This window comes from Nanorana parkeri, unplaced genomic scaffold (assembly GCF_000935625.1).
Source record: "Nanorana parkeri isolate BGI_ZX_2015 unplaced genomic scaffold, ASM93562v1 scaffold481, whole genome shotgun sequence".
Taxonomy (NCBI): Eukaryota; Metazoa; Chordata; class Amphibia; order Anura; family Dicroglossidae; genus Nanorana; species Nanorana parkeri.
The window spans coordinates 590,669-603,723 of record NW_017306749.1 but is presented as its reverse complement, the minus strand read 5'-3'; the positions used below and the strand labels follow the sequence as shown (position 1 = coordinate 603,723).

The following is a 13,055-nucleotide window of genomic DNA, read 5'->3' as shown; positions in this document are numbered from 1 at the left end:
GGGAAGAATCAAGATTAGAAAAAAAAAAAAAAGCATACTTGTTACTTTTTTGTGAATGTGTTATTCAAAAAATTATTCATTAAAATATTTAATTCCATTTTTTACATAGGGGACAAAGCATGCCTTGCAACTGGCACATATTTTGAAAAGAAAAAACAGAAACTGTTTGATGTGTGTTGTGTATTGTTTTATGCACAATACACAACACACATGCTAATAGAGATAATAATTTTATTAAAGGATACATGGGGGTGTAGAATTCTTAAAAACTGGAGCAGACAAAATCTGGAGCAGTTGTCCATGGCACCCAGGCAGCTTCTCTGTTTCATTTTCAAGGCTTAACTGAACAGACTAAAGAGAGAAGCTGATTGGTTGTTATGGACAACTGCTCCAAATTTTGTCTGTCCCAGTTTTTAGGAATTCCCCTCACTTATTTAGCACTTTCTCTATAGAGTGTAGCCAAATCTATGTGACGTTTAAACCCTGTGCAAGACATAGAAGAATAATACTGTATGAAACACATACAAGCTAAGAATAATACACTTACTGCAGGCACAGAAGATAAAAATGGCTTGATGTAGATATTTGAGTTATATACTTTAAGGTCATGATCTCCAAATCCACGTGTTACTCCAATGGTGGCCATAACCCTAGCCTGTAAAAAAAATGAAGATGCACGGCTCATAAATTCACATTTTCCAACCATCTCCATTCTGTGTCTGTATATTGCTTTTTAATAGGTTTATGTTTAATAATCTCCATCTTTTTTCTTCTTTCTAAAGTACAGTAGTTGTTGAATGATGAAGCAGCCATACATATGAAACGAGTGGCAATATTTAGAGTGTGAAGGGACAATACTTTAGATTATATGAAGAAATGATAATAGATTTACACTTATCTATCCCAGGACTGGTTTAAAATGGTGACCAGTCTCTGTTGCACTGGAGGGGGTTATTGCAAGAACCATTTAGCTATAAGCCCAGACAAATCATTTAAAAGATAACTTTTTATCCCATAGCTCTCTTTAGGGCCATGGGAGGACTAACAAAATAGCAGAGTATACTGAGTATGACTCCCAGGAGGAAATAGTTTCTAAAATAAAGTAACAAACATTAAAGTCTCCAAACCTTTTTGCCTTCACCATACACAAGAGGAAATTTCATATCATCTTCTTCGATTGTTTTGTAAGCCCTGTTTAAAAAAAAAAAAAAAAAGTGAATATACAATGTTAAAAAGTATGCTTTAAAGCTTTACATAATGTAACAAAATTATTTTAGGAAATACTTACGGTATGTCCTTATATCACTAATACTTGAAGGTCTATATGAAAATCTGAATTAAATGGTACATTCTATAACTAGGCACTGTTTCTAGTATCAGAGCATGAATATACAATTGCTAAGAGTGGGAGTGTTTAACATGCTTGACGTAGTATGTACATGCTAAAGGTATGGACCTCATCATCTATGAATTCTATACAAAACCTTGACGTTGGTCCTAAATGACCATAGCGTGCTTATGTCTCTTAATTTATTATTTGTTACTGGATTTGTATATTTTTAAGGGCTATTCATTTAATATGCAAGAACACATATGACAGTGCCAGGTATTAGATGTATACTAATTACACCAAACCAGACACTAAACATATGCTTTAAATATAATACGGCATAGGCTTCTACTTAGTATTGACTTCATTTGTTTTTTCTGTTTTAAATGATATCTATCATACTTGTTGAAACCAATATATGTCTACAGGTGATACATACTCTACAGTGTACAGTACGAACAGTATATAATGCAGCATATACCATACATCAATGATTTTCTATGTGTGTGTTATATCTTCACATATCTGTCTTACTGCCTTTAATGGCTACACAACTTATCAGCCATGTCCATCTTGGTATTTGTTACCTAATCCTATATTATAGTTAAAGATAAAACAATAAAGACTTTGGATCAGTTTTCTTGTAGTTGTTTTTAAACTGTTGTATTACGATCCTTTAAGATAGCACTGTACGGCGGCTCCTGGAGGAGGAGAGGGGCGCATGCGCGGAGACCAGCGGGCCGGATGTCTGACCCGTGAACTCCGCTCCTAGGCGGATGGAGTCCCTGCTCTCGTAGCTCCCGCAGCTGACAGTACTGGGGCACCGGAGGCATTGGAGGTCGGCATAGGAGAGGCGGGGAGATCTCTCTAAGACGCAGCAGGCAAGGAGAGATGGCCGGGAAAACTTCAAAGAAGAAAGAGAAAGAACCGCAGCCACGAACGGGATCAGTAATAGCAGCAGCTAGCAGTAAGACAAGGATGGCGGCGGTCCAGAGCCCTCGTGGAGAGAACGGCACAGCACAAAGGGGGAGAGAGGAATCAATCTCTAAGAAGTGGGGAAATGGTATGGTATAAAATAGTGGAATATATCATGCATATGTATAAGTGTGTGTATACATGTGTATATATATATACGTGTATGTCCATTGTCTTGTTTAAATTCTTGGTTTCTTTTCTCTGTTTCTTTTCTTTTAGGTAATTTAAAAATAAGATCACAAAGATAGATATGTATAGGTTGGGGAGAGATGAATGTTAGGTAATAATGTATGTATTTATGTGTTATTTATATAGCTCTGCTCACCCACCTTTTTTAAGATGTATTGGGGGTGATAGCTATGGAGGGAAGGTAGAGGAGTCCGAAATGGCTGTTCGAATTGTTTGTTTGTTTGTCTATGTATAGATGTTGTTATTTCTTAAAAACAAATAAAAGACTTTGAAATAAACTGTTGTATTACAGTATATACATAATCTTTGTTTTACAAATTAACATTTAATACATGACAAAGGAGTCAGAGAGCACTGTGGGTTAGCCAAGGAGACAGCATAGCAGATGCCGCTCGCTTTATCTAAATGGAAAAAACATTTTTTTTGGTCTTGACCACAATAAATTAGCAAAACATGTGGAAAAGCCACTGAATACTGTATTGTATGATTTAATGGCTTTGAAGACCTATATTATTTAGCCTGCATATACCACAAAATGCTTCATGATGCGTGTTATAGGCATAGTGAAGTAGAATGGCTGGTTCATAAGCAAATGACCTGCTGATCCTATGTCATTATTAAGTGTATGGCTACACACCAGTATAGCAATTAATGTACAGTTCCTCCTTTGCTTTGCTTTGGCTTTGAGAACAAATGTATAATGGCCCTAACGGTTGTCTCAACCTATCCGATTGTGAATATTTAGGACTGAATGTTCTATGCTGAAAATAATTTTTAAATTCTGTCATGGCATATTGAGGGCCATTGTCTGATGCAAACCCTCTTGGAATTTAATGTGAGGAAAAAAATGCCTTTCAAAGAGTAGATGTCAAGGTATTTCTTAAGTATAAATACTTCAGGCAAAGCCAGAAGCACGGGCAGGTCTTTGTCTCTATATTGGGGATTTTGCTCACATTAGAAAGATATTTTCTCACTTCCTGTTGTGCAAATAAAACAGGAAATGAATGGGAATATGCCTAATGAGACACAGCTGACACATAGTGACAACCCTCTCCTACCCCCCCTCAAAAAAAAATTAGAAAAAAGGTTCTGGCTTTAGATATACTTTATTTTTATTTATTTTAAAAGCAGCTTTTGTAGTCCACAGCCGGAATAAGTTTGCACTGATGAGCAAAGTGGTCTGATGCAACGTTCTGCAATGGTAGTAAGAATACTGCTTGATTAATTGTGGGATCAAGGGTTATACTGCGGTTGGAATCCTGATGCGGCAAGAAACATATGAGCATCGTTTACTCAGTTTTAACATTCATTTCTGTATCAGGCTTGGACTTGATTTACTCTGCTCATATCACTCTGCATTTGCTGAAAACTTGAATTTGTTGATCTTTTTTTATGCAAGAATAAGCATTTGTAAAAATTGGAATCTTCACTCTAAAGGTGCCCATACACTGCACGATTCTCGTACGAGAATCGTGGGAAATCCCGCGATCGTGCGAGAATCGTGCAGTGTGAATGAAGACGTGCGACCGTTTCTACTGTACGGACGCACGTCTTTTGTCTAAGGAGCATGCTCGAAAACCAGCCGAAAATCTTACGATTTTCAGCTGGTTTGTGGCATGCTCGGGAGACAAATGCCGAACGGGCCGCTGTGCGCACGCGCACACTGCCCGTTCAGCATTGCGGTCATTGAAAGCCCGCCCCTCAGGGGGGCGGGTTTGCGATGATCGCAAGTATGATCTGCCTGTCCAAGATGGGCAGATCGTACGTTTTTTTAATTACTTTAATTACTTTTTAATTAATTACTTTACAACCATCGCAAGACTAAGGTCTTGCGATTATTGTAAAGTGTATGGCCACCTTAAAGGTGCCCATACACCTTACGATTACCGTACTATAATCGTATGCGATCGACTTTTCGTACGACAATCGTAAGGTGTATGTGTGCAACCGCCAATACTGTACAATCGTACAACTTTTGTCTTTCCTGCATGTTCGGAAAAAGTCGATCGTACGACTTTTGCAAGGTTGGTGGCGTTTCCGTACGTCAAAAGTCGTACGATGTACACTGCTCATGCGCAAACGAAAATACGTGCGGTCGATTACCGCAATTCGTCCAGGTGTTTTTTTAACTACCGCCGATTGAACCTTGCGATAATCGGGGCAGGATGGGGCCGCCATACGACAATCGTGCGACGGTTTGATCGGACGAAAAGTTTCGTACGATAATCGCGGGTGATCCCGTGATCGGACGATAATCAGCAGGTGTATGGAAGCGTGTGACCGTTTCTACTGTAAGGTCGCATGTCTTTTGTCTAACAAGCAGGCTTGAAAACACGCAGAGAATCGTACGATTTTTGGCGGGTTGGTGGCGTTCTCGGGAGACAAATGCCGCACTGCCCGGTGTGCGCAAGCACACAGTGCCCGCTCAGCATTGCAGTCATTGGAAGGCCTCCCCTCAGCGATGATCGCATGTACGATCTGCCTGTCCAAGATGGGCAGATCGTACGAGCTTTTAATTACCTTACAACCATTGCACGATGAAAGTCATGCGATGGTTGTAAGGTGTATGGCCAGCTTTACAAATAGTGCATTCTTACCTTACATTACATTATCTTACATTCAAAATCTATAGCGCAGGGCTGCACTGGACGGCAGTATGGGGTACAGATTTAAGTGGCTAATTCCATTTTCCCAAATTACTTGGGACAGTGAACTTACCCTTTAATGTGCGTGTTAAAGAGCACTGCTGCCCCACTACCACAAAATGACACACAGTGGAATGAGGGCAGCACTCAGTGCACACACACACACACAATGCCCTACACATGCGTTTAATCGCACGCAGATGGCGGAAGGGCAGGTTTGGTTTTTATTTTAATTTGTTTTTATTTTATTTATTTATTTCACCTTTTTATCACTTTTTAATTTTATTCTTTTGTGTTTTTTTAATTCTTTTTTAGCTGTTTATCAACTTTTTTTACTTTTAATTTTATTATTTTGTATTTCTCATGACTTTTTTTTTTCACTTAACTTTATTGGTAGGGCTAACAAGCCCCTAAATATGATATCATTTGGAGGTGACAGGCTCTCTTTATGAGGCCTGCCCTCCAGGACAGAAAATCCAGCACAGCATTATGCTTTACCTTCTGAACAGCTCAGGTTGGAACAGCTGACACAGGAAGCTCTATGAATACAGCGTTCCTGTGTCACTGATCGCAGAGCGGAGAACAGACGTTCTCTGCTCTGCTCTCCTCTCTCCATCCTAAACTACTTTGCCTTGGTCCCGGGTCCCCCAAAAGAGCGTGGGAGCCCAAAAACTGCGGCAGGGAGGGGGAGGCTGCAGGGACAGACCTTGCAGGGGGGGGGCAGGCAAGGACGGACGGACGAGCAGGCTGCTCTACAAGTGATCCGGACGGATCACTTGTACAAAAACAAGCATCCCAAAGCTTTTTAAAAATTTAAAGCGACGCCGTCGGCGCTATGTATCGTGCCATTTTCAAGAGTACAAGTACTCGTGAAAATGCCCTGTATCGGCATCGATAATAGTATCGGTATCTGTGCATCCCTAGTAAATACACCTGTTTTCTTTTTGTTTTGTTTTTTGCTTTCTGTGTCCAACTTGGGAGATTAATGTTCACTACATACTCTATAACCACAACAGGAAGTGAGAGGAACTCTCTCCATAGTAGGAAAAATCCCCTCTTAGACAGTTGTCAACGAAACAAGTGTCCATATTGGAATAATCCTCCTCTATTAGTTTCTTAGAGTCAACTCGAAATGTGCGATTTTCCTTCACTTTTATCCCTGGTGACAGCAATAAAAACCCGGCAGGGTTGCTACAATCTGTAGAAAACTAGCAGCTCGAGGAAAGCAGAAATGGAAGATTTAAACCATTGTCCTCTACTATTTTCAAGTCGTTTTTATGTAGGTCATTGGCCACCAGGACAAATAGAGAGAGTTACTCTCCCTAAAGGGGTCACAAATAGCAGTAAAAACAAACCTGACAGTGTTATACCGCTTATAAAAGTAAAAACAAAGAGTTTGGCCTTGATAAACACTTTAACATCATATTTCTTTCATGTAACCCTGAAGGCACCATTTTATTTTTTTAATCTGTCTGTTTAGCAGTGAGCTGTTGAAGGACACGATAATGGCCTTACAGTCTGATAATGAGATAGCCTGCTTTGAGAAGGAGAAAACAAAAGTGAATAACTGTACACACAGCTGTCACTGAGAAGTAAGACTGTGCTAATATAAAATGTCAGGGGTAGGAATTCCAATTCCCCCCAAAATTTTCTTTTGTGACCATTGTGAGCTGTTAAAATGGCACAGACAGTATAAGATTTAAGATATATTTCTAATGTAAAGTCACATGGGGCACATACACACTGTCAGCACTGGATGAGATCACCTGACCACAAAATGCAAGTTAGCACAGACATTGCTGATCTCTTCAGTGACACAACGTAACAGTACATGCTGACATACTGTTTAAAATCTTGGATGCATGTTCCTTTTTCTGGTTAAAAAAAGTTGTATCCATCACTAACAAAGTTTTAGTTGCCTTGTATTGCAGATGCTGAAAAGTGCATTAACATAAGATCTACAACCATTATAAGGCCTCATTCACACGAGAAAAAGCCGGCACATACAGCTCCGTGCTGCGTACACGGCCGTATCGGGCAGCTCCCGGGAAGGTCAGGTGCTGCGTGTGATTAGTACGCAGCCGCTGTCCTTATCTATGGGAGTACGTGGCTGTATGCCGCCCTACTCTCACCCCAAGTGCAGGTCCGTACGGGTGCGGCTGTCCCGGCTCGGAGTTCTAGGCTCAGACCGTACACAGAGCCTTGACTTCTCTACAACATGTGTTCCCCCTGGCTCTAAGGCTAACCTCCAGTCATCCTGCAGAATGCCAGAGCTTCTACACCTACTGAGAAGCTGGACAGATTATATGCCCATTTAGCCTAGGTTGGAATGGCAATTACCCTCCCAGTAAACTCTCAGTTATCCGGTATTCAACTAACCAGAACTCCTGGAAATAATTGTGTGTCTATTTGTCTTAAATGTGTCTATTTGTCTTAGTTTGCTTTTGAGTACTGCATTTCAATATTATTATGAAGTCAATACAGTGTTTATGTTATGGTATGGTATAGTATGAGGTATGGCATTAATTAAACTTATTTTTAATAGTAAATCTCAAGCAAACAGAAACTACATTTATCCGGACTCTACTAATCCCCGTGGATGCCGGATAACGGGGAGTTTACAGTATTATATCCGTAAAGATAAAACTTCACAAAATACATGTTTTGATGACTTTCAGTGTAATTTAAAATCAGACAGAAATAGTGTACATTACCAGCCTGTCATGGTGTGGTCTCGATATAGCATCCGCTTCCTTATTTCTTTCTGCTGTATTCTTCTTGGGAACTCAAGACATGTAAATTCATTTCCCAACAGATCTGGCTGTAAGACAGCCTAAAACAGAACATATTTTACGTATTTATAAGGTAATGTGTTACCTGTCCTTTTTAGTGTACAAAAACACAAATTACGGTAATTAGACGTATAAAATAAAAAATAAAATAAAACAAAACTTTTCAAGTATAATTACTGGTCACTGTCTACCTCTAATATCATTTGTCCTCGGTTCTGGCTGGTTTACTGTTCTATATAGATACTTTAACTTGATAGTTGCACTCCTATTCTCTCTATTCCATGATAATTTATGTAGTATGCTCAAACCTACCTCCAGACATGCCTGATATATGAACGATTTTTTGTGTACTGCCTAAAGTCTAGTCCAGCCAGCACTAAACCATGTAATATCATAATATCTGAGCTGCACTGCTCCTTCTTTTCTATTTCAGTAGACAGCCGTGGGTTAAAATGTAAGGTGGTATATTAATGGCAATTTACGTAAGGAAACATTATGGGGAAATTGTTGTTCAACCTACATCCTGCGAGCCCAGTCTATCATGGACACACCCCTAAGGTTATGTCATCTTGCAGCCTGAAATGTAGAATTCTGTAGAGATGCGAGTGTCATTCTTAGCAGCAATGAGGATCGCACAGCATAGATGTTAAAAGAGAAGAGGAAGGGTTCTGGCTTGTCATGTGACCTGCAAAAATACACCTGAAAATAAGGCAAATGTGCTGACATGCAGCCTTTTTTTGTCGGGGGTGGAGGGGAGCACAGAGTTGGAAATGGTCTTTAAGAAAGGTACCTTTAGCCCATCCCCCCCGTGAGCCCCCTCACCTGATTACATCCTTGTAGGGAGGAGGCACGATTCCTGGCGAACCAGTGGTAATTAGTAAGGTCTGGTGCAGACCTTACTAGTCCATCTTTTTCGGCCGGGGCTCAGAACTGTCAGAACGCCGCCTGAAAGGATCCGGGTCCCAGCAGTGACAGGAGCCGTGACAGGAGCAGCTCTGCGATCTGCATCCGACAGAGATGCAGACCGTGTAATTGCTTCCGCAAGTCAGGTACGCGGTCCGTGACCGCGTGCCTGACTTGTCAGCTGGCTCTGAGACCCCAATTTCCACATGCACTGCAGACCACACGTACTTTGAGACCCCAATTTCAATTCTCCCTCACTTTATTTCCAATCACCAAATGCGAGCAGGCGAATGGAAATTTTGAGCCCTGTGTGTATACATACATACATATATATATATATATAGTTTGCACAACCAACATGTGAGGGAGAAGTGTGCCTTTAAAGAACCATATTGTCTTCTTACTAGAAACTGCAGCCTTTGCCTTTCTGTTTCCGGAGTAAACTCTTGTGACATCGAAATGGTTTTCCCCTGTTGGATGATAATGGCTCTGAAATCACATGAAATGGTGAAGTCACACAAGTGAAGCTTTCATGTGAAATGGTTGATAATAGTACAAACGTCACATAGAGCTTTTACTAAAAAAAAGTAGCAAATGTTCTGCCTTTAGAACATGAATCCATGCAGACTTATAAATGCTATTACACTATATACCTGCTTCATAAAAATAATATAGTTGTCTAATTATGAAGAAATATTTCTTGGAGATGAAGAAGCTTTGTTAAACCCCCGAGGGGACCCAGTACCATTGAAATCTGTACACGGGTTGCTGAGCAGCCTTGTTGGATATCTCATCACCACAACATCCCCCAACCCCAACCCCGAACTACCGCCACCACTATCCAATAACACTGGATGAAGGAGACGGCAGTTCTGACAGCGCAAATGAGGGGGCATGAAAGGCAGTGTTTCTGTATTTGCAGCATGTTTAAAGGGAGAAGACATGGGAAATTGTGCATGTATTCCACAAATGTACTAAATATATATATATTTTGCCTTGACATATGCTTAAAGGGCAACAGCACAATAAAGCTTTGGACCCAGAAGTGGTCAAAACAGGTCTGGCACTGCAGTCAGGAGGGCAATAGCGGCAAAGAAGGCAGCATCATTGTATGTGTAGAAGATACTGTATATCAGGAGTGCCCATTAGGTAGATCGCGATCTACCAGTAGATCGCAAAGCGAACACTGGTAGATCGCGGTTGGCTCACTGACCTGTGTTCAGTCCTCCGGCGGTGCTCGCGCGACTGAATGTGTCAGACACCGCAGACAGGAAGGAGAGAGGAGACTTGGTACACAAGCCAGCCAGCTCCCTCCGTTCAGGGGTGGGAGGGGACGTGGTGGTGCATTGAAGTCAATGGCACCGCAGCCACGCCCCCCTGCCTCAGTGTAATCGCCCGCATCCGGAACGCAGGCACATTAATGCCTGCGTTCTGGTCCATCGTGATCTGCACAAATATGCAAAAATGCTGCATTTTTGCAGATCCCACTGGACCGGAACACAGGCACTAATGTGCCTGCATTCCTAGTGCGGCGATTGCACTGGGGGCGTGGCGGCTCGGCACAGGGGGGTCGTGCTCCCTCCCGCCCCTGAATTTCGTTGGTAGATCTCATTGAGGTCGTCATTTGAAAAGTAGATCTCCAGACAAAAAATTGTGGGCGCCCCTGCTGTATATCATTTTAACGGTAACACTTTTTGATATGATTTTAATGAGAACAATGAGCAGCACAATGGTGATTTTACCAAATGTCACTCTATATCTCCTGAGACAAGCAGTCAAAGGCAGCAGTGCCTTAGATTTCACAAAGCAGATATACTGCTAAGAGGCTGTGGTTACATGAGTGCCTAGGCCTACTTTCAATTAAATCATACAAGTAAGGTACATCCACTTCCTTTCCTAGGGTGACAACACTTAGTCAGCTCAGCTGCAGCAGTGTCACCCTTTCCTGAATTGAACTACAAGCATCCATGCCAGTGTACAGTGCACTAGCACATTATGCTACAGTCACTACAAAACAACTGAAGTTCAGCCACTACTGTGCACATGCTCACAGGTATGTCCTGAAAAAAAGTATAGAAGACATACACAGCGAAGGGAGCAAAAACAGCAAACAGAGTATGGAAAATGGCATCTATTTAAAGCTCAACTCAAGCCCTACCTTCAGTCTTGCACAGTTGTACAGGCTCCTCTCCTGTACCGAAATTGCTTATTCTGGTTTCATTGTACACTGTGAACTTCTTCCAGTGTGTAGAGTGTACATTAGTAGCTGCAGCAAGTCAGAGACCGTCTGCCACATTGTCTAGCTGGAGGACATCCTGCATCATCCAGCCCTTTTCTCCCCAGCCTGAATGCCTCTGGCCCACCCCTTTCGTTCCATTCGACTTCAGTTATTTCAATTATGTACGCCTAGTCTGGCTAGGAATGCATTATCCTTCAGGCTAACACCCACCCATCAAGGCATTTTGATATTTGCATAACTCCTCCCAAGGGCCAAAATGCTGCTTGATCGGGGCTGAGGGCTCTTCAGAGGAGTACTATAGAAGGGTGCTCTGATGTTATCAGAAAGCTACTGTATGTATAGCACCCTGCTGACCACCAGTCATGATCTCCCTGCATAGCATACAGAAGCGCAGAGATCCAATGTTGATGTCAATGGGTCTGAAACAAGGTATACAATGAAAGCAGAAAGGTTCTATTTAAATATTTCATTAGCATGTTGTGAAAGTATAACTCAAGCAGAATTGACTGCAGCTTTAACAAAACAATGCAATCCTGTTTACTTACAGCACTCTACAAAATCAAATATTCTTTTGTGAGAGTTTGTTTTTGTGTGGCCAGCTTTGGAATGTTTGAGCTTTGTCTGTTTGCACAAATCAGACTCTGCCCTGGAAAACAACCATTCCTTTAAATGACACCTCAGTACAGCAAGCCCATTATTAGTCACAAGTCCCATTATTAGCACAGATATCTCACACATTATGTTGATGTTCTTAAGGCGTGCATAGTTTTTTTACTCCTAAAAAGAAATTCATAGCTCTGTCTCCATTCAGCCATCATGATTATGAATCCTACCTGCTGTCCCCAGCATTAGCTACAAACAGTTTGTCCAGTAAACAGATGGCAACAAGTGCACAACAGCCTCCATCTATACTATGTGAGGTTCTCTCTCTTTCAATCTGTTCATCCTGTAATCACAAAGATAAACATTAGACATATTTATAATGACAGCTAGTAGTGGAGGGTGGCAGAAGGGTGAAGTCTTACAGTCAGAGTACAGTGTGTTTATTTTTCCATATTGTCTTTATTATCTTCGTTACTAAATAACATATCTCATTGCATAATAATATTTCGCATTTTTATTTCCAGCCAGTAGGTTAGACTATTATTGCTGCTCTACTGAAAAAAGGCTTTTGTTGACAGAGCTTCATAGCTCAAGCTTAAAGTGACACTAAACCCAGGAGTTAAATCTTAAAAATGCATTCAAATACCTAAACTATTAAGAACAATGTCTCTTATTTGTGAATCACACAGCTGTAGATCCTCAAATCATCTCTGAATTAATGCTCACACTGTCCTTCCTTCTGGAGGGTGACTACTTTTGTTCCCCATGGTCCTGGTGTGTGTTGTAAAGTAGCCACCACCCCAAGCTCACTTCTGTTACGGACTACAATCTCAATATAAATTAGTAACTAAACATGAGATTGTAGACCATCACATGAGCGAGCTTGGGGCGGTGACTACTTTACAACACACACAGGGACCATGGGGAACAAAAGTAGCCACCCTCTAGAAGGAAGGACAGTGTCAGCATGAATTCAGAGATGATTTGAGGATCTACAGACGGGTGACGAGCAAGTAATGGCGTCTCACGTGCTGTGAAAGTGGACTGTCACAAATATTTTCCTGTACAGCTTTGGCTTAGATTAAATACTTATTTATAAAGATGAAAATATAGACTTGCCATTGATGGCCATTGTGCTTTTTCCATGACAGTAAAGCTTTGACATTGCCTTTTACGCAAGTCATACATATGTCATCAAGCAATGTGGGAAAATAACTGCAATACTGGAGAACCACATGTGCTGCTACATCCTAAACCCCTGTAGATTTTCAAGATACTGGTGCTGGAAATACCCAGATTAGTAACTGTCATGCCTCCAGTGAACTGAAACTTATTAGTGATTTATTTAGCTGGCTCAATACTACTCTGCTCCTCTCATG

The 13,055-nt window shown here is 41.2% G+C and overlaps 1 protein-coding gene across 1 annotated transcript in view; it reads right to left on the bottom strand.

The window, feature by feature from the left end:
• LOC108790558 (protein phosphatase 1H-like) overlaps positions 1–13,055 on the bottom strand; it is a 46,921-nt gene that overhangs the window by 4,471 nt on the left and 29,395 nt on the right. Inside the window, exons 5-9 of the mRNA XM_018560847.1 lie at positions 11,907–12,019; positions 9,239–9,323; positions 7,854–7,972; positions 1,128–1,191; positions 548–655 (exon numbers count right to left, since the gene is read on the bottom strand). Coding sequence (XP_018416349.1) covers positions 548–655; positions 1,128–1,191; positions 7,854–7,972; positions 9,239–9,323; positions 11,907–12,019 — 489 coding nt within the window. The remainder of the gene's footprint in view (positions 1–547; positions 656–1,127; positions 1,192–7,853; positions 7,973–9,238; positions 9,324–11,906; positions 12,020–13,055) is intronic.